Source organism: Rousettus aegyptiacus, unplaced genomic scaffold (assembly GCF_014176215.1).
Source record: "Rousettus aegyptiacus isolate mRouAeg1 unplaced genomic scaffold, mRouAeg1.p scaffold_m13_p_8, whole genome shotgun sequence".
In the NCBI taxonomy this organism is placed as follows: domain Eukaryota; kingdom Metazoa; phylum Chordata; class Mammalia; order Chiroptera; family Pteropodidae; genus Rousettus; species Rousettus aegyptiacus.
The window spans coordinates 94263423-94285715 of NW_023416311.1; the positions used below are offsets into that span (position 1 = coordinate 94263423).

At 42.8% G+C, this 22293-nt stretch overlaps 1 protein-coding gene across 6 annotated transcripts in view; it reads left to right on the forward strand.

Moving 5' to 3' along the window:
- Positions 1 to 10153: 10153 nt before the first annotated feature.
- Positions 10154 to 22293, forward strand: part of MTMR12 (myotubularin related protein 12) — a 74364-nt gene continuing 62224 nt past the window's right edge. For 3 of the 6 annotated variants that reach the window (XM_016138281.2, XM_016138282.2, XM_036225489.1), the window contains exon 1: positions 10154 to 10355. In XM_016138281.2, the coding sequence (XP_015993767.2) occupies positions 10275 to 10355 (81 nt within the window). In that variant the 5' untranslated portion in view covers positions 10154 to 10274. The remainder of the gene's footprint in view (positions 10356 to 22293) is intronic. The other 3 variants (XM_036225490.1, XM_016138279.2, XM_016138280.2) reach the window with 1 other exon arrangement.

Genomic DNA, 22293 nt, shown 5'->3' on the forward strand with positions numbered 1-22293 from the left:
TTGGAAAGGGAGCTACAACTGAATTATTAATTGAAACTAAATTTATTTTCAATTCTCAATAAGAAGAAGTAAGCACCTTCCTTTCTCTCCCTCTGAATGCAACCGTAAAATCTGGATAAAATGCTTAGAATAGCAATTTGAGGACCCTGAAATATACTTAGTAGCAGGCAGATTAGAGAAGACCAGAACTGAAATACCATCAAACTGACAGTTGCTCATATCTCTTCCTCCAAAGGAACTCACTGTTAGCCTTGAACATGGGTACAGCTATGGAAGACTATGGCAGAGTGTGTGGTAAAGCTCCAGATAGCTAGTCAAAGGATTGAAAATGAGAACTGAAACACACTGAGCAGATTGGGGAGAGGGAGGAGTTAGGGTAAGTGACCCCATAAAGTTATTTATGAATAATTTTATAATTATTGTAGTTTTTTTCCAGGGCTCAACCCAAATTTGTTTTGTGAGACCAACATTACCCTGATACCAAAAACAGATAAAAACATAACCACAACCAAGTGGAGTTTCTCTTCAGAATGCAAGGCTAGTTTCATATATGAAAATCAATATATGAATTTTACTACTGAAAATATAAAACTAACTGTATCCTAGAATAAAGTTTAAAGAAATAACTAGGGAAGCCATTACAACATAATATTCCAAAGAGTTGACATTGATAAAGATGTTCAAGTCATTTGGATCTGATTCTACTAAGAAAATAATTGGACACAAGCATAAAGATTTACTACCTAAATGGTCAAGAATTAGGAAAATGGGGTACCCATATAGTGGATCATTAGGAATAATGATGTAGCAATGTATTTATTGGCATGCTTAGATGTTCACAAATAATATGTGTAAAACCAGCATCTTTTGCAATACATGCATCTACATATGCACACACACTGTACACATAGAAAAGTCCTAACTCAAAACTATTAACATGGCTATTTCTGAGTTACAAGATTTTGGATGACTTTTTCAACTAATTCAGATGATTTGACAGTGAACATGGAATACTTTGGTAATAACAGACGATAAATACTTGCTTTAAAAGGGTAAATGAGCAATGTGCATGGGTGGACAATTCTCAAAAGAAAGTATATATTCTTGACAGAAATAAGTGGCTGATAGCCATATGAAAACAAATTTTCAACCTTACCAGTAATCAAATACACGCAAATTTTTTTAAAATGTAATAAATTTTTGTCAACTAGATTGACAAAGATTATGAAGATTAAAAATCAGGTCTGAGCTAGTAATACCAACATCTCAAAAGCAAAGGTGAGAGGCTCTAGCTCAGTCAACATCTAAATGATCTTTCATTTTTTTTAAATAAAAAATATATGTACAGATAGAGAGCCTTTGACCCAGTAACTGAACTTCAAAGATTTTATTTTAAAGATTTAATCAGATAAGTTTACGAAACTATAAATTTAAATATATTTACTGAAGCATTATTGAAAAGCATAAGATTAGAAACAATTAAAATGTCCAATAAGTACTTTAATGAACTACAGCTCAACCACCTAAATAATAGTATAGACTAGTGATTCTCAGTGCCCCTTCCATAAAAACCTCTTGTTACTCAACCCTTGTTACTCATGAGGGTGTCAACTCCCTCAGGAATGTTAAGTCTGGAATAAAATTGAAAATAACTACATAGGAGAACAATACATAAAGAAATTTATAATGTTTAATGTAAAAATCAGCTTATAAAATCAGGTTTAAAGTATTCTCTCTCTTCGTTTTAATAGATAAGCATATACACATATAGACCATTTTCCAAAATGTTTCCAGCGGTTGCCTCTCTCTGTGTAGTATATTATGGCTTATTCAAGTTGGCAATTTTATTTCTATTTGAGTAGGAGGTTTGTTCATCTCTATGTTTCTGTAATAACTTTTATCATTATAATAAATGATTACTTAATAATTCTTAAACAACTGCTACATAATAATCCTTTCAAAAGAAAAAAAAAATGATGTGAAACCCTCCAATAGCTCCACGTGCCTAAGGATAGAGTCCCAAATCCTTAGCATGGTATCTGGGCTCCACACACCGTAGCGCCAACCTGTCCTTCCAGCCTCCCATCCTGCCACTCCCTGCACTAGAACTTTCAGTGTAACCCCTAGAGCAAAGCCCTCGCTCTCACCTCTTCACCTCGTGCATGTCCTGCTCCCTCTGAGGTCAGCCTCACGGGCCTATGTGGGGTGCTCCTTTTCTGACCAAGAGAGCCTTTCTTTTGGGACGGGGGAAGGTGTTGCCCTTGCATATAAGGAGACCAGGAAAAAAGTAATGCAGAGACTTCTTTCTAAAAACAAATCAGTTACTTCTCTGACCTTATGTGGTTTCAAATTAAATTTCTCTTGGTATTTTTTCTTCGGCCGACAGCTCACATGGGGTGAGAGAATGAATGGATTTCCCCCCTCTTTCTGGGCCCCCAGTTGGCTGAGCCATAAAACGTCTTTTCAGACTTCTTAAACCTGCATAAGATATTTGCAAAGTCTGAGACTGACTTGTTTGGTGCTTTACTTGGCTGCCCTCAGAATCGGTTCCAGAGACCAGGTGAATGAATGGTGAATAGACTCCAGTGTTCTGGAAGGAAATGGAGGAATGGGGAAGTGGCTGATCATTAACTGCGCTCAAAGAAAGTAACTTTGTAAAAAAAATACTGAGATGTTTCTTTGCAGCACAGCCATTTCCATTTCTGACATTCTCCTTTTGCCTTTGAACAAAAAGGATTTTTAAAAAAACAATTTTGAAAACATTTTAACCTTGGGACAGAAGACTGTTTCAAACATAAAACACTAGGTCTTTCACAACTTTTGTATTCATTTATGGCCACCTGAACAATAAGCCTTTCAGGTTTTCAGTGAGTGGGAATGGGTTAGCCAAGCTCAAAACATGCCTGACTGTACTCTGGGCGAAGATCAAATGTCCTAGTGGGGAGGCGCCGCTTGGCCTGTTTTTATTTGAGAAGGTTCTCCGGCCTTTATTACAGCAACAGCTTCTTTCTTTCCTCTAAGATCATCACCAGGTTCCAAACACCAGTGGCCCTCCTCCGTGGAAAAGAGGTGTCCCCCCACTGCTGTGCCAGATTTTCTAACCGGACTCGGCCCAAAGCAAACCTTGAAGAGAAGATTCTCTCAGTGCTATCTTAACTTCAGATTAGCGAATGAACAACCTGGATGCCAGGTACCTTACTTTCCCCCAACCAACTCTGTAGTATCAGAAATTCTAAGGCTTAAACCTAATGCTTTGATCTCAGTTAAAATTCAGGAAGGAACGACATGGTATTTTTACTTTGTGCTACACAGCTTTCAGATAATTGAATGACATGTGAAGTGTGAAGTTTTATCAGTCGTAACAATTTGAGACATCAACAAGCTTTGTTCATTCATTCCTCTTTCCTGGAGGTCATCTCTAAATCAGATGCCAGATCTTGACTGCTATTATCCTAGAATGAATCAAGAGAAATTTGAAATGGAGAGTCAACCAAAATAATAGGTTTTTCTGCTTGCTGTTTCCTCCCTCCCATGCTACCTCCCATTTCAGACACACACACACACACACACACACACACACCCACCCACCCAGGACTCTGCGCTAGGGAGAAAGCTGTATAAGGAGAGAAAGCAGAGTGAGAAGTACGTAGTCCCTGCCCTTATTTCCTGCCTATCACTTATGGGAAGTGAGACGAGCGGGCCTGAGTGTGACATCCCGGTATGGGACTTCTGGAGCGTGGGAGTCCTGCTGCTGCTCTCTTCTCCCCTGCTCCTGGGCACAGAGTATTTGAAATGGCAGTATGCTCTTTCCTAGTGCTGGAGAACTTGCAAAAATCCCTTGATTCTTGTTTGTCTCCTAAGGGGTTTGGACATGATTCACAGTTTTCCATGGCCCCCAGGTGAGATTGAGAAAGTAGGAGAGAATCGAGGTGCTGCTGCGAGGCTGCCTGGCAGAGGAAATGGAAACAAACCCATCGTTCGTGGGCTTAGCTGTATCTCAGAGGGCTTGCCATGCCAGCCCGCTACACAGGGATGGGACAGAGCGGCTGCAGGCCCAAGTTGACATGTTCTCTGCCCAGAAACACACAGGACAAGCAATGGGACCAAATGAGGAAGACGCCCCACCCACCCCCAGACCTGCAAGGAGTTCTGAAACACAAGAGTTCTGCAATGGATTGTGACTGGCTGAGAAGACGTGAAGTGACAAAGATAAAACTCACAAACAACCAGATTAAGTTGCCTGTGTCAGACCGCTGTGAGTTAGAATTCATGTTCAGAAATCAGATCGTGCTACAGGTATGAGTCCCAGGGCAGCAGTGACCAGCAGTGTCGTGATCTTGGACTAGTTGTTTTACCTTCTCTGGGCCTTGTGACTTCCCCATCCCCCACCCCTAACTCTTCAAAATGAATATTTTTCCAGCTCTGGGAGTAGTCCTACCGCTCTTGGGGCGGCTTGAGTCAAATTTCTACTGTATGTTTCACAGGGTTGTGGACCCAGCAAGTGTGCCCGGAGGAGGCCTGGTGAAGGCAGACAGACATATCACTTTCCTTCATCCTGTGCCTCAGCTGAGGAAACTCCCCAACTTGCGCTGAGAATGCCTTCCTCTCTCATCACTTTTTAAATAGTCCTGTAGAGGGCACAGTTTCCTTGTCCCAGAAGCTTCTAGGGTTCGGGGAATGTTCACAGTGGTTCGGTCGGGTTTGAAGGTTTTTCCATCCATCGATAATCTCTTCGAAGCACCAGGGATAATACTAGAGGAAATATCAAGACGCACAGGAGGGCCTCCTCTGAGTGTGAGGAGCTCTCCGCATAGCTCTTAAGGAAGAAAACAGAGACGTGGACCTACTGCAATGACTCCAAGACGTATTCAAGTTCACAGGCCAAGGCAGCATACAGAGTCTGGATGCTTAGGAGTTCAGAAGAGGTCTAGACTGGTTCCAATTATCTCTAAGCATGATGGCAAAGAGGTGGTGGCATTGGTAGTAGACCCTGATGGATGGGATGATTTGGGGCCCCAGCACACTGGCTGGGTCCACATGCAGAGACAAAAAACGGCAAGGTCTTGTTAAAGGCTTTCGTTTTAAAATTAAAATTTGATATATTTAATTGTTCACTTTAAAATGGCTAATTCTATGTTATGCGACTTTTGCCTCAATTAAGAAAAGAAAAACTGCATGACATGTTGTGTTTTCTATGTAGCCATGCTGCTGATGATTTAGATACCATGTCCTAAGACCAGACTTTTGGCTAGCGTTTTGGCTCAATAAAACCTTAACTAACTAACAACCAGAAAATAAGAAAAAAAAAAACCTACATAAGATAGGTATGTGTATGTGTATGTGTGTAATTTTTTTATTTATTTATTGTTGAAGTAGGTAATTATTCTCACGGTTCAAAATCCAAAGGTCAAAAACTATAGAGTAAAAACTCTTCTCTCAATCTTTCCTTCTAACACCTAATACTCCCTTCTAAAAGGTAACTAATATTCCCTTTGTATCTATCCAAAGATGTTCCACGTAAACATAAAAAGCTCGGTATATGTAGTCTTTACTTCCATCCTGTTTTACAGAAATGGTAGTCTCCTTTGCACACCATTCCTCACTTGGCTTTAATCACTGAATATATATCTTGGCTCCCATACCTTATGTGCCAATGCTCTAAACACTTTATATTTAATCCTCACAATAATCCTATGAGGTAAGTGCCATTATAATCCTCATAACCCTCACGTCTACAGGAAAGAAAATTGAGGTCCAAAAAGATAAATGTGTAGTTAAAGGTCACACATCTAGTAAGTGGTGGAGCCAGGACTTGAACCAGGCAGCGCAAATCCAAAATATTTGCTTTTAACCACCTAACATCCCATACTCAGAGAACTTTCTCATTCTTTCTTTACAAACAGATAATATCCTATTTCATGGTTATGCTGTAATTTGTTTAACCTGTCCCTATCGATACTTAGTTTTTTCCCCTAATCTGCTGTTACAAAAATTGTTACAGTAAGTAAGCCTGAACATAGAGCATTTCACATGTATAAATGGATCTGTAGGATAAATTTTTAGAAGTAAAATTCTAATATAATTTTTGACGGATATTGCAAAATTGCCTGCCCCCTTGTTCATCAATGTACTGCCCACCCTCAGTAATGATGAGAATCCCTATTTCTCCGGCCCTCCCTGAAGCTCACTTAATAGTGTAGCACCCAATGAATGCTTAGATGCTGGTTGTAGTTAAGAACATCCCTGCTCTCCAGAACTTCCGGTCTTATTGGGAGAAGCTGGGAGATGAGTCACAGCCTACAGTAGGCTCACCAAGCCCCCATCACGTGAGTAGTTTCGACTGTGTAATTTGTAAAGGGATAAAAATCATCAGGAAGTCCTTGCTTACAACTGCTGAGTCTCTCCAGAGGGCTCTCATGTCATGGTACCATAAGACTGGGAACAATCCGTATGCTTCTTAATCCAGGTCTATTCCTCATCATCTTCAGAAGAGGGTTGTAAGACCCATGGTTGAGGCAAGAGGCCAAGGAACTTTCTATTTCCAGTGAAAAAAGAGGGCAAATCTTCAGATCCGAACCATTGACCAAAATCGAAGTTGGGCGAATGGCCTTTAACACATTTTAGTCCTTGACTATTTTATATACATATATAATGTGTATAAATAATATATAAATATAAATTTTATTTATAATTATAAATTAGAATCTATTATGTAATTATGTATTATATAATGTCATATGTAATTATTTATTTATCTGTTTATTTTATAATCAGGTCCTAATTTGTATCCAAGTGATTTAAAAGTGCAGGCTCTAACTTGCATGCTAGAGTTTGAACTCCTGATTCCCTTACTTACTAATTGATCGCTTCCCAGGCTGCTTTTCATCTACTATTACTTCACTCACTGAGGTACAAATATTTATTGAATTTTTACTACACTCCTGGCACCTGTTAGACAAAAATGACCAACACACACAAGTAGGCTGCTTCAAGTGACTCCAAAGAGGAGGAAATGTGAACGGCTAGGCTTAGCTATCAGCCAGAGGAATGTTTCTCCGCATCCGGGAGCTGTACTGTGGGTTTCAGTTGTCTGTGGAAAGAAATCGCACTGCCTTTGGTCTGGCACTTGTTTCTATAGGAGCTAAGCTTTGACTTGTCCCTATTTATAATTCCCCAAGAAAGCTTAGGCCAGCATTAGGAGAAAAGAGTGACCTTAAACTATTGCGTGTAAATTAAAATATTTCAAAGTCTAAAGGCTACCACCATCTGTGTTTATTAATAGATGGAGAATTATTTGACCTCAGCATGACAGGAATTTTTCAGTCAGTTGAGAGAGACTCTCCTAAGAAGATTCGACCCACACCCTAAAGATTAAGTAAAAATATGCTGGTAGTTGGAGAACCCTAAGAGCAAGATGGAAACAGGTGTTAGCCTATTCTCTATCCTCATTCCCTTACTGCTCCTTAAAGAAGGTGTGGGTTTTCATCACTAAGTCAAAACTGACCCCAGAAGGAGCCGGCCTTTTAGTCTTTAAAAACTTTCCTTACTTGTTGGCTATAGTTTTCTGACCATGTGTGGATGCGGTAGTTGTGTCAAGTTTCCAAATTCATCCCAGCACAAAATGACTGGATGCCAAAGAGCAGGATAAAGAAATTATTATAACACAGGATAGTTTGAAGGGAGGAAAATTTGGTATGGTAGATTAGAAATAAAAGCCATTATTTCTAATCCAAGGATTGGACCAGGAGTTAACCTCTTTATTTAACAAAGTCTCACAGTTTATTATTGAGAAAAGTCACTTTGCTTCTCTTTCTGCAGTCCAGGTGAAGGGTAAATTACGTCCCGCTTGGTGGGATTATATGAAGGACAGCCAGAATTTATTTAGTTTTTGCTGCCTACCAGGTATTACCTGGATACCTCATTTAATTTTCAAAATGATCCCCTAACACATGAGGTAATTATTATTGTTGTTCCTATCATCCTAGGTAGAAACACAGGCATAGAAAAATGAAGAAACTTGTCCAAGAACACAAATAAAGAGTGTAGGCAGGGCTAGCTACATAATTGACAGGGCCCAGCGCAAATTAAAAATGTAGGGTCCTGGCCTGGGGCAGGGAAGTCAATTCCCCTTCCCACAGGTTATGGATGACTCCCAACAGATTGAAGCCTATGTGTCTGGCCACCCTCAGTATCTAAATGAGGGTGGGTGAGAAGCCCTGGTCAGTTGGTATGCTGCTGCCAGCCTAAGGTAGAGATGGCTGTTTACCCCACCCAGAGACATGGGAATTAATCATGGGACTGTGCCAGACCCCCATCATCTCCTGGTTGGTGCATAGGGGTGAGGTGTGGATGGCGATGGTGGAACACAAGACTCCCCAGCGATGAAGCTGGGTTGCTGCTCTGACAGAGGCTGGCAGCAGTCTTAGGTTTGGCTGGGGAGGGTGAGGGTGCCAGGGCATAGTGCAGCACCTGAGAACAGGTAGGGAGAGGATGGGAAGGGGGACTATGCAGGAATGAGGCTTGAAGGACCCCTGGGATTGCTCCATAGTCTCACCGAACTTCACTTAAAAAAAAAACCAGAAATTCAGATATATAATGATTTAGAATTTCAAGGCCATAATCACAGGTAATTAAACCTTAAACCCTTTTAAGTGCAGACCCTATGTGTCTGCACTAGCTGCATGTCCAAGAAGCCAGCCCTGGCCATAGGTACCCATACTAATATATTGAATATGGTTAAAGATAATGGAAACTCAGAGTTCTTTGAAACAGAATTTATGAAAGTAAAAATTTGCTCGGAGTGTAAAAATCTGCCCTGCCATTTCACTTTGCAAAGTAGAAACTGCTGTGAAATATAAAGTGGTGTTTTTAGTCCTGATAAATAACTTCGTTCTTCTATACCAATTTAGTGTCTTACTCTATGAAGCCTGACTTGGCCTTCCCAAATGGAATTGAGAGGCTTTCATTGTGTTCTTTCCTAATTTGTAAATTTATAACGTTAAGAACTTGAACTTTGGAATCAGACAGACCTGGGCTAGAATCCCAGCTCTGTCAATGAGTGATGAGTTGTGAGAACTGGGAGAATTACTTGCATTTGTTTTCTTCATCCAAAAACGGGGCTAATGCAGCTCAGTGGTGGCTCCAGCGCCGATATATTGGATAGATTTAACAATGGCAGTTTAGTTGAAAACGAGGCTACAAGACTTGTCTTGATACTGTTTGAAAAAATAAGCACATTCAATTTCACTTAATTTTATGTTTATTTGGAGTATCTTTGGAAGGGGCGGTGTTGATGGGACGCTCATTGTAACGAAGAGGGTAAGAGCATTAGTTCCTGATGAGACTAATGCTTAGCCCAGTGCCCGAGACTGGAAAAATTAACTGCAAACATTAGTGTTTCCCATTACACTGAATTTCTTGAGAGCTGTGTACTGTCTTATTCATCTCTAATACAATGTTTGGCGCCAGATGTGTTATTTAAATGCATTTTCTTCGCGACCTTCACTAAAAATGAAGGTTTTATCGCTAACTTTTGAGAGTGGTTAAGAGAATTCTCTTCAGGGCTTTTGATATTGTTAAAAACACAAAGAAAACAAAAAACAGTTGGAAAAATGAGATCCACAAGGCCCTTTATAATCAAACGTTACCCTTCATTTTGTCTACGTTTAAAATAATAAAGCCGAAAGTCATTAGTGTGGACTTGGGACTCATACGGGGAGAAGAGGTTCGATATACCCACTTCTGGGAAGTTTTATTCTAAAACAAGGTACGAATGAACGACTGCCAGGAACCACTGCTCATTACTTAGTGACCACAGGATCATTGGACGACAGCGACATTCTTGCTATCCAATGGCCGGAGAGTCCGGAGAGAACGCTCTTTGGATTGGTCAGAAGAAGCATCTCTTCGGGTTTATTCAAGAAGGGTCTTGGCGTGAGGGCTTAGCCGTCAGCTTCTGGCCAATCAAAAAACACAGGGGGCGGGCTTTATCGAGGGAAGTAGATCCTACCGCGGTAGGCGAATCTCCGCGCGTCAGACTCTCCAGTCGAGAGTGGAGGGGGCGTGGCCTCTCAACTCGTGCGGAGTGGGCGGGGCCTTGGGCTCTGGGCGGGACGAATGTTGTCAGCAGAGGAGCCGGATGCGGGCGGCGCCGCGGCTCGCGCGGCCCTGGGGATGGGCGGAGCCCCAGCCGTCTGTGCTGGTGGCCACCGCCGCTCCCGGAGCCTGAGCGACCGCGTCTATTCCCGCGCGTTGCTGCTTCCCAGGGCGGTGGTATGCTGGGGAAAGGGGTAGTCGGCGGTGGCGGCGGCACCAAGGCGCCCAAGCCCTCTTTCGTGTCGTACGTGCGCCCCGAGGTGAGGGGGTGCCGCGCGGGCGGGGCGTCGGGTTGGAGCGGTCGGGGCGAGGGGTGCAGCGATCCCCTTCCCCGCTGCGGAGAGAGAGGCAGGCGCTTCCTGCCCGTGTGCTGGAGGGGAACCGGGCCGGGCGAGGCCCGCAGGGGCGCGCCGGGGCCTCCTAGGGGTCGGAGTGGGGACCCCCGGCGCGGGCAGGCAGGTGCCCAAGCGCAGGGCCCGGCTTGCCGGCGTCCAGGTGAAGGGGCCCGAGCCGGAAAGGTACTGCGGCCCGGAACGTCCCTGGGTACGTTGGAGGAGCTGGGGTTCGGGGCACCGCGGGAAGAGAAGGGTTGGGTGGTTCAGACCCCTGTGGGGCCTGCCGGGAGCCCGCCGCCGGGGTGGGTCTACCCTGGTAATTTTTCAGTGAGTCTACCGAGCTTGCTTATTTCAACTGCCTCCTGTTAAGAGTATTATTCGATGCCGCTGGCGGGATACGGTGCACCGCCTCTCGCCTCCCAGTAGCATTGCGAGGAGAAACTATGGGTCGGCCCTGGCCTCAGTCTTCACATTCTCCCCTCTGACTTCCCCTCTGTCGCTCTCTCCTCCTTTGAATTCACCCACTAATCATGACCCTTTCCACTCCTTCTTGCTTTCCTCCTGGAGTTTTACTGTCAAGTTCATTCATTCAGAAAGTATTTTTGAGCTCCTACTCTGTGCCAGGTACTGTACTAAACGCTTGGGATATAACATCAGTGAACAAAACAAATATCGCTGCTCTCCTGAAGCTTATTTGAGAGAGGAATAAACAATAGATAAGTAGATATATGTAAATTGTATGATGTATTAGAGGGTGTTAAATATGGGGAAAAGTATCACCTTTTTTTTTCCTTGCAACGATGGCATTTGAGCAAAGACTTGAAGGATGCCTGGGATCTGAGGGGAAAATAGTGCTGTTAGAGGAAATAGTCTGGAATGTTGGAGCAGCATCAAGGAAGCCAGGCCTTCTGAAGCCCGGTGGGTGACAGGGATAGTCATAGGAGGGGAAGCTGGAGAGGTTACAACTTGTAACCCATGGTGAGGGCTTCTTGAGCAATAGCTCTCAATCCAAATGCCTAATGAGATGCACTCTTATTTGGGATTGCTGAAGGTGTTCTGTTTCCCTCTCCTGCATTTTAATGAGCAACTATGCAGAAGCACCTACCAAACTATTGTCTTCAGCTGCAGTCTTCCCATCCGTAAAGCAAAGGCAGGTGGGCTGTGGGTGAGATGGTCTGATCCAGAAATGTGTCTGTAAGACCACCTGGGGCATGAAGCCTTTGCATGTGTAACAAATTAAAAATGTGTATTTTCTCCAGTGGAGAGTACTCTTGAAATGAAGCTTATTGTTAGTCCTAATTTAAAAATAAAAACCACTTCCTCTTCCTTTGTACAATAAATGCTTAATAAGGTGCCGAGGTCATCTTGAATTTTCAGCTGGCTTCCCTTAGTAGTAGCTTGAGTAAGTAATGTGGTCAGTTTCTCTTTGTGTCTTTTTTGATTGAAGGCTGGTGGAAGTACAACTGACCTTTAACCTTTCCTCTTCTGTGAGGCTACACTACAAGTGGAAAGTGTTTTGAAACATGGCCAGAGTTCAAGAATGTTCAGATTTTTCATCCACCAAGTGCACATGTTGTAATTAGACTTGTTTTCCCTCTTTGCCCACAGAGCCTGATATATTTCCTTTGAGGGATAATTAGGGAAGGGGAGTGGTTCATGTCCAAAATAAGCCTGAGTGGTCACATTTTTCAGATCCTTAGAGTTGGCAGTTTTTCTTGCAATAAATTAATGCTGTATAGATAATATGTCTTTTATATAGGTATGTATTTTTTTCAATTACAGTTGACATTCAGGATTTTATATTAGTTTCAGGTGTACAGAATAGTGGTTAGACATTTATATAATTTATGATGTATTCCAACACTATGCTTCTTTGTTGTACTCTGTCCTCAAATATATTTTGTAACAGAGGATAAGGCCCTGACCTAAATTGTGGATGGTTTTTAAAAGTAAGTGAATGAGAGGGTGAGGAGGTAAATTGGTTTTATGTATATTGCCTTTGTTAAATATCCCATTATTGCAGAGGCATGAGAGCAGCTTTGTGTGCATGCAGCTTATGTACTTCTGAGAATACTGGGTCTGGTGACCTTCTCTTGCTACTTGGTAGGAAGGATTCCTCAGAACATGTTTCTGAAAACTCTGCTGTTTCTGCTTTCCCTTACATTGCCTTCACCTTTACTGCCTTTGGTGTGTCTCTTCCTATCACTTCTTTGTATGTACTTTGCTTTCAACTGCTGGGAAATTGCAGTTTCTCAGACATCTTTTTTTTTCTAGTAGGTCACTGAGCTGCCAGAACAATCTTTATACCTTACAGTGTAATGATACCTGTGCTTGGTGATGAGCTTGTTCTTGGCTAATCAGATCTTGGAAGGGTCAACAGTGGCTGCCTTGAATATGCCAAAGAGTCTATCAAGAGTCACCACTTTGCGTGAAAAACAAAAGTGCTTAACTGGGTAATGTGTTTGAAGATGATGCTTTTAAACATGATGGTTTATTATTTTTTTTCTTACGATCAGAAAGGATTGTCATTAAATAGCCAATGAGGGATAATAGTTAGCTCCAACTTTTAAAATTGGATCTCTGCGGGAGTAACTTTGGCTCTTCTGTCATTGATTCTTCTAAATCAATGAATGTGAAAGGTAAAATCCTGAACTATAATATAGGACCTTTGGTCAGTTTTGTAAACTCTGCCCAGAGGGTTACATCCAAATCAGTAACGCTTGTAAGCAAGCAGGAAGCCGATGGCTCTGGAAGTTGAAGTGAGCAGGATGGAGAAATCTGGACCTCTTTCGGTAACTGATGGCTGGTACCTAAAACATCTCAGCACCCCACCCCAGCTTAGCCCCAGGTTCAAGATGCAAAGGATGTCTGTGCTGGGGAACCGCTGGGTGCTGAGTTCCACTTCAGGGAAGCATCTGGTGATAGTTTGGGTGCTAGATCCATTTTTCTTGTTATATAAAACAGCTTGTTTGATTATTTTAGGATGTGTGTTTACTGTTGAAAAATAAGAAAATATAGATATGCAAACAACTTTTTTACAGGAAAATTATAAGCTTAATAACAACTTGGAGGTATATCCTATAAGGTATGTATGTAGGTATATGCATATGTTTTTTACCAAATGGGATTAATATTGCTGATCATATTATTTTGTAATCTGCCTTTTCACCAGAAATGTATATTGTAAATATCTTTCCATTGTCAGTTGTTAACCTGTAACATTTTAATTTGACCTCTTTTTCCTCAACAGAGAGATACAGTGTGTTGGGGGAGATGTTAGGTAGCACAAGGAAAGTGGTACGACCGTTAAGTGGTTTTCTAGTTAGTCATCTTCTCTGGTACTGAATGACAATTCTGATTCTTCAAAACTGCCACCTTTCTGCTCAGTTACCTTGAGATTTAAGCACTGGTTTGGTAATTTATAGTGATTAGAAATGCTTAGTGCCTGTGCCCGGAAGCTTGTAAGTAAAGGACCATTAGGTGGTCTTAGAGAAAGTATTGATTTGGTAAGAGTCCATTCCACTGTGAAAAAGGAGTTTAATAAAAACTTCATTGTACTAGTGTGTTTGTTCCCTGAAAATAAGAACAGAAAAAAGTCTGCTGTACTTGTGTCCATATTTTATGTAGTATTCCAAATATGGTTAGGTTAAAGTGTTTGACTTGAATGTACTAATAATAGTTGTCAGTTTCTTATTTGTGGAGTTTTAGATTTGGAGGAGAACTTAATCTGCTCAACCCCTGTACTCTTCCTCTGTTGTATACATGTGGAAATGAGGCCCCACAAGGTTAAATGTCCTGCCTGGGGCCACAGCATAATTGCAGGACAGAGTTAAGAGCCGTCTCCTGGCAGTGGCTAAGCCAGGTTCACAGGAGCTCAGGAAGGGTTTTATGAAAACGTGGGAAGAAAAGGCAAGAAGAGAGACGAAGATTGAGACCGGTCAAAAAAAAAAATCCAGATTTAAGAGCTGATTTTTTTTTTTTCTTTTCATTAATCCCTCAGGAAAAAGAATGCATTCAATTGTGTGGTCTTCATTTAAGGCCATTTCTTTTGGTGGGGAGAAGTGAACCTATCATCCTATATTCTTTCCAGTTTTTTATTTTGACATATACCCACAGTCATATCTGTGGGTATATGTCAAAATAAAAACTTAATAATTACAGATATTTATTAGGTACTTAAGTGTCCCAGAAACCGTGTTTATCTAATTTTATCTTTTCAACTATTGTATGCAGCAGATACTACTATGACTTCTCTTTTTTTGTGTTTAGATGTGGAAAGTGAGGCCCAAAGAAGCTAAGTACTTTGTTCAGGGTCATAGGTGGCAAGGAGGTGGTGCTAGGGTTTAAACTAGGGCAGTCTGATGCCAGGGCCCTTCTCTTACCCTTGTGTTTATAAATGCAGGGCACCTTAGTAGTAAAGCATGCTTATAGTCATGGCTGGCATTAGGACACTAGAGTGCTTTCTCATTTGTGTTCTCCAGTAGCAGTTTCTTTTTTGGCTTTTGTTAGATTATCCACCAGTCAACTGTGAGCATTTATGGGGCCCCTTGGAGATACAGTTAATTCATTCAACAGATGTTTACTCAGCACCTTCTAGTACCAGGCATTATTTTGGATGTTGGGTATACAAAACAGGTGAAATAATTGAGATTATTTTGTAGTAGAATACTGCCGTATTGGACTACTAACTTTGATGACATTGATGGATTGATGACAAGAAGGGATTGGCTTATCCTAAAACAGCCCGACTTCCCCGGTCCTAGCAATAAAAAATATCTGTAGAAGCAAAATCTAGATCTATTACTTTTTTTTAAGAATATAATTTTTGCTTTATTTCAAACTAATTTTTTAATGGCAGAATTATCTCCTTGAGCCTAGAGGTCATTGACTGTGATTTAACAAGCCATTAAAGAACATTAAAAGTTCTTCCTAAAATGATCACTTTCTTAGCTGTGGCTTTAGCTTGATGATCTGTCCAAAGCTTCCGCTTTTTCTTTCTGGCATGTGCTTCCTGCGGCATCTCCCTGGGTCGTATCCAGCACCACACAACTTCTGCAGATGGAGCACTAGCAGATGTCATGAGGCTGTCAGGCAGCACCTGCTGGTCACACAGCAGCCACGCGGACATCCACCACATTAGAGCCAGACGCTCTTCTGCACCCCGCTTCTGCCTTTGGCATTTAAACCAGGGCTGCCGTCAAATCTTAGGCTGTGGGGCACCCGTACTTAGGAATGTAAAGTTCTAGATCCTTCTCTGAATATCCTCAACAGGATGTTCGATGTCCTTGGACTACTGCTACCCTCCTATGTGACAGCATGCTTTAGAGAGAACTTGATTTTTAGGGGCCAATTTTTTTTTATTGCTATATGAGGTATATACCCTATTTGTATGATAAAGTCAATGTAATAAAGTGGCAAACTTTGGAAGTGAGAAAAATAAAGCCTTTAATTATGCTGCCCTAACCAAAGCAATTATTTCCTTTTTTAAGAATGTTCAGGCTTTGACCCTGTACATGTATCTTACATGCTTGCAATCATGTGTGTACAAATCTATAACCTGCATGTGCTTGTCAGGTTTGAAGATGGACTGTTGATCCATTTCAGTAGAGCATATACTTTGAGTTGTTCTTCCAGCAGGAAACCACCCTCAGTTAATTAGCACCTTAAGCTTGTGACTTCTGATGTGCTCTTTTTAAGACTGTAAGGACAATGAGTTTGTAGTTTAATGAAATCATTTAAAATAAACCTCTTAAGATAGATTGGGAGGTAGGATTGAACTGGAATAATTCTTACAATTGTTAATCTATTGATTTGGAAGGAAGCAGAGAGGAGGTAAAAAATGGAGTGGGACTTGGGAAGAAGCGAAGTTCCGTGGGAGAGCCGGGAGGACCACCAAGCCTCCCCCTTCTTTGAGTCTCCATAGCGTACCTTGAGTGTCACAGCCCTGGCGGAAGCAAACAGTTGTCAGTGGCTTTCCTTTGCTGGCCGTGAGCAAGCCTCAGCTGAATTTTTACCTGAAAAATGGGAATAATGATAATACTTGTGAATATTTATGAATATTAGATGTGATTATGCTTGCAAAGCCCTTAGAATATTTGGCACGTGGTTAGCCTTCAGTAGACGTGGACTGTCATTGTTGCTATTTGGAAGCTGTTGGTCAGAGCCATTTGGATGGTTTCAGGAAGTGCTTAATTATTAATCTTAGAATACAGATATCTTTCTCTGCTAAGGTGTGGACTATTTAGTTGTGATTGTTGCCATGGTATCATGCCAAGAAAGTTCACTGTGGTAACTTTCTTAGAATATTTTTCACTATCTCTAAAAGTTTCTTTTCCTCTTTTCTTTGTTCCTTTATACATTTGAGAATGACTTGATTATATTTAAAATTCCAACCTAATGAGAACACTTACTAGTTAGCTTTCTTCATTGTTAAAATTTGGCCTTTGACATTTTGTTGGTTTTTATTCTGTGGGCTTACTCTGCCCCTTCCCTCACTTCTAATGAGGAGTCGTTCATAGGCCAAATTTTGTCCATTTATTACATCTGTTCAGTGGTTTACTTAAGATATGAGTAAGGAAAGTCAAATTACCTCTGGGAATAATAACTCTATCTTTTTCAAAAGCAAAATGCTTTTCCTAAAATAATATCGTCATCACTTTTCCCTCCTGTGCCTATCCTTCATTGTTCCTCATAGACCTGGCTGGCAGGCAGGCTTTCGGAGGTGGCATCTAAACCCTCAGCTGTTGGCTTTTTGGGAAAGGCGGGGCCAGCCACCAGGGAAGCGGGGCTTGTGTACGAAGCCCTGGCCACAGCGGTGAAGTATTTTGAAGTCTGCCTTTCCCTCTGCCAACCCCTTTTTCAGACAATGGTCCAGAGCTGCTGGGTTTTTTCGCTTTTGTTTTTGCTAAGAGAGTTTTACAACTCCTAAGAATACCTTGGAGGGAACGAGCCCAGTTTTTGGATGAAAAAATCCCGCTGTGTTCCTGCCTTTTCTCCAGGCATAAAAGTGAATTCCTGCTTTGCTTTAATCCCTCGAAATCCGTGTTACTTCAACCCCAAGATTTCCTTTCCTCACCTGCAGCATTGGATGACCATCTGCCCTGCAGGCTTAATTTGAGCATGAGAAGAAATACCACGCATACCCAGCTCAGGACCTGACATGGTAGATGCTCAACAATTGCTGGGTGCTGTTATTATTATTATTAACTCGAATCGGAAGAATTATTGATTGTTTATCTACCATTTGCCAAGCACTGTGTTTGAATTAGGAATGCAAAAAAAAAAAAAAAAAAAAAAAAACCAAAAAACAGGCTGCGTACTCAGGAGGTTCACATTCTGTTGGAGAGATAGCAAGTTAACAGATGGTTCTAATGCACGGGGGTGGGTGCTGCCTGCTCACAAGGGAAGAGGACACAGAATGCTGTCAGCACGGAGGAGGGCCCCCTGCAGAGCCTGCCACAGCGCCGGCCTCCTCTAAGGCTGTACAGGACTTGGAAAGGGCAGCAATAACGTGGGCCCTGGGGTGGGGAGCAGGGGCATGGTGCAGCGGGCAGGTGAGAGGGACAGTGTGAAAGGCTCATCCACGCGTTGGGACCAGGTGGCTGGAGCACCTGCCTTGATGCTTTCTATAAGGCGTGTGCCCAGGGGTGCAAGTGAGAGAAGACCCGAAGAGGAACCCCAGGGGTGCTGCTGGGCCGTGCAGGACAGTGTCTTCCTCTCTCTGAGTGTTGCTGTACCATTAGGTTGGTCTGACCCTTTGGGAGCCTCCGGGCACCTTCTCCTTGGCCCCTGGCTCCTCGTGCTCCAAAACCATGGGAAAGCTCCTGCCGCAAGGTGTTTTGCTCCTCTGCTGATCTAGTATTTATATGTCCCGGAGGGGGAGGGGCAGGGACAGGGGCAGCACAGAAGGCAACGCCATGTGTTTCTGCAGCTGCTGTTAGTCACGTCAGTTACTTTAAATTATAAGACACTGACAGCCCCGAAACTGCCACCTGACACCTTTCTCTGAGCACTTGCACACATCTCAGCGCTACCTCTTTCAGTGTCATGTGGTGGTTAAGAGTGTGGCTTTGGAGTGAGAGCAATGCCGCTTGTTAATTGTGTGGCTTTGGGCAGGGTATTTAACTCTCTGAGCCTCAGTTCCCTGATTTGTGAAATGGGAATGAATAAAAATAACAGCATCTAGCCCATAAGATTGTTGTTAGTCTTTAGTGAGGTGGTCCATGAAAAGTTAACAGAGTACCTGGCATATAATAAACACTTACTAAATGTTAACTGTTGTAGTGGCTATTACTCTTCTCCCTAGAAGCTGTGCGCGTGTGCGTGCGCACGCGTGTGTGCGTCTGTGGACCACCGGTGCAGGTCCTGATGATGGCAAGACTTGGCCTCCATTCCCTTCCAGCATCGTTCTTCCCTTGCCCTCTCGGCGGCTGTGTCTGGAGCTGGGGCGCTGCCCATCTTGTAGGACTGTGCCGTACTCACAGTGGCACCTTTCCTATCTACTCAGAGGGGTTCCCTCTCCGTCCTCCTGTAACAGTATTGTCCCTGTCTCAAGGTTTCTAGGAGGACCTGCAGTGGCCCCCTCTCTCTCCCGTCCCCAGGGTGCCCTTTGGGGGGGGGCCTCTGTGGTAGTCTGTCTTCATTTCCATTGCCACCCATTCTGCCAGCATCTCCTGCTGTGCTTGGGGCCACAGATCACAGCTGCTTAACTGGTCTCTTCACCTGCCACCGGTCCCTCTGCGGCACCCCGAGTCACGCCGCGCAGTGCGGCCAGGCTCCTGGATGCAGCTTTCATGTGCCATTTTCCTATTCGAGCCCTCCCTTCCTCCTGCCCCTTCCACTGGTCCAAACCTTAACACACTTTCACGCTCACCACAGAATCTGCCTGCTTCTAGTTGGTGAAAGAGTATGAACTTGGACTTGGGAGATCTGGACGGTGGCCATTTCTTTTCTGTGTGGCTCTGAGGGTGGAGCCCCTTCGCCTCTTTTGCCCTCATTTCCTGATTTGTAGAGTTGGATCAGGCTAGTGTTATTAAACCTGTTTTGCACAAGAAACTTAATTAAACAATGTGGTTCTTTGAGGAACTTTTTCAAAATACACTGTCCCAAGTCTAGCTTCGGAGATGGGCTGTGCCGCGGCGGGGGAGGGTGTGCGTGTGTCTGGCGGGGGAACACCTGCAGGAGGACGCTGCTTTTCTTTCGGGGAGCTGTGATCTCTCCCCTATCCCTTGTTGAGAGCTGCTATTTCACATGACGTCTTAGGGGAAACCCAAATAGAGTATAAGAGAAAGGCTGCAGGAGGGCACTTTGAAAAGCACCTGGCCAGGCATTCTCAGAGGTTCTTGCCGCTTTATCATCTTTGCATACTTAGGTCTTTCCTCACCAACATTCTCGCTTTCTTTTTGTCTCTGATACAGGCTGTCCATAGCTCTTGGTTCTTGCTGATGCGGTTGAGCATTTATTCTCTACTCCTTGGTTACAGTTGCTCGATGTCTGTGGGTCTTGTTTTCCTAACAGATCAGTCCTTCAGAGCAGGGCTGTAGCGCCACTCTGTGTGGCGTATGTGGAGCTCGGGTAGCTTCAGAGAGGACTGTGGCCCTCAGCCATCCCAGCAGGGGGCTTCCGAAGGTGGCTGGTGGGAGGGTCATTCAGAGGCTCTTGTGTCTTTCTGCAGAGTGATGTTGAGAACTGCTATGCCTTCAGTGTGACTGCTGACTCTACCCTTGATCTTTATACCCCAAGAGTCAGCTTTAGCATGAGGTGCTTTGCCCCAAAATATTCCTTTTAGCTGTCACCGTGAGTATAGTTTGTTAAACCGGCGACTTGCATGGATGCTTGAAGTCCAGTTCCCTGTGACGTGTCTTGGCTGCCCTTTGCTTCTTCAGGCAGTTTCAAATTGTTCCATCAAGCGAGCAGACCCTCTATTGGAATTGAGCCAGCTAAATATTGGTAAGATCAGATCTGTGGGTTCTGAGGCTTACACTGGTATTTGGGTCTTACCATTTCAGCTCTGCCTTGAGTGTCTTACTTGGGAGAGCTCGATAAAGCGTTTGGATTGTTTAAAGGCCTGGGGAATGCCTGGTAAGAGTGATCCTTGCTAAGAAGCGTGGATGAGTAATACTTTCACTGCCCTTCAATAAATGATGAGCTGTCAAAACAGCAAAGGCTTTAGTTTGGGTCTTAGTGAGCAGTTAATTCCTTCTTTTAAGAAAAAAATCTGAGATAAGGGGAAAAAGCAGTCTAAATGTGAAAGAAAGGATTTAGAATAGATACATGAGTGAGTATTGGTTAGTCATTAGGGTAGTGAACTCTCAAAGGTTGTTGCCTATTTCTCTGTCCTGAAGACTTGTTATAGTTGAAAGGATACTCGATGGTAATATTTTGTAATAGGAAAAAAGTTTAAGATTGGTAGTCGCCTCGGGCTAGGGGCAGGGAGAGGGGTGGATAGGGAGAACGAGAGGATGAATCCTAATGGGCATACAGTTTCTTTTAGGCGTAATGAAAATGTTCTAAAATTGATTGTGGTGATCTGGGAATATACTAAACGCAACTGAATTATACAGTTTAAGTGGGTGAATTATATGGTGTGTGAGTTATGTCTTAAAGCTTTTACAAAAACCAAGTTGAGAATAAAAAGTATTAAACTTGGTGTCAGAACTTCGGAGAAAAAGTTCAGTCACCACCTGTTTAGCTGAATGAGCCCAGGCACATTATTTAACCTCTTGGAGCTTCATTGGCCTTATCTGTAAAGTGGGGGTGAAAAATCTTACATAGGACATGTACAAGTGGACATAGTAAACCTCCAGCAAAGTATATATTTATGTGGTTAAGTTAGACATATATTTTCGAGGATTATAAATGCTTAGTCTGAAATGCTCTCGAAAGTTCCCATCTAGCCCTATGAAGTGAACACTTGTTGTGGCTGAGAACTGATTTGCATGCTGAGTAAATAACAGAGTCCTTAAAGACCAGGTACCTTCATGGCTGGCTGTGGTCTGGTACCTTGAGTCCAGACAAGGGCTGTCAGTTTGCCTCTTACTTCATGTCTGCTTCCATGGCTTCAAATACTGTTTTTTTGTTAGAGTAATTTTTGCTTGTAATTGCCAAAGACAGTGTCGAGTTAGTAGAGTCAGCTGTGATGGCAGCACCGAGTCATGCTCTCAGAGGGGAATGGGCCTGCTAGTCAGGCTGGCTTTAAGGGAGCGGAGCTCTCTGGCCAGGAGCGGGGAACCAGCAGCCCTCGGCATCAGCTCCAGGAAACAAATCCTGTTTTGATTTCTAGCTCCCTAGAACTGGACAGCAATTGAATCATTTAGTCTTTAGTTTGTATCCTCAGTAATAAGGGTTCAGATTTAAAGTCTGGCTTTAAATATGCCACTGCCCTGTTGATGAGACTAGAGTGTGTTTCAGAAAGCCAGCTAAGGGAGGAGCGTGACAAAAGTTCAGTAATGTCTGGCACTAATCGTATACTTTGGTAGCAATTTTTAATAGAGCTTTTTCTTTAATCTCTCAAGAACTGTGTTTAGGATTAAAGAATATTACCAGAATCAAGAATTATTTCTCTTTGTATGTTTTCATTTATTTATTCAGTAGAATTTTATTGACAGTTTACTATCTGTTAGAAATTATATGCTAGTTGAGGCTAAAAATACATAAAGGTACAGCTTTCACCTCCAGTTGGCGTCATTGGGAAGCCAGATAAGGTAAGAAATTTTCGCTCTATAGGAGGGAAGTTGGATCAAAGAAAGGTTTGAATTGGGTGGACTGTGGATTGGACAGTGAATTGGATGGGCAGGACTGGGGGACAGTGGATCGGGTGGGCCCAGTGGGTGCAGTGGGGACTAGACAGAAGTGCGTCTGTAAT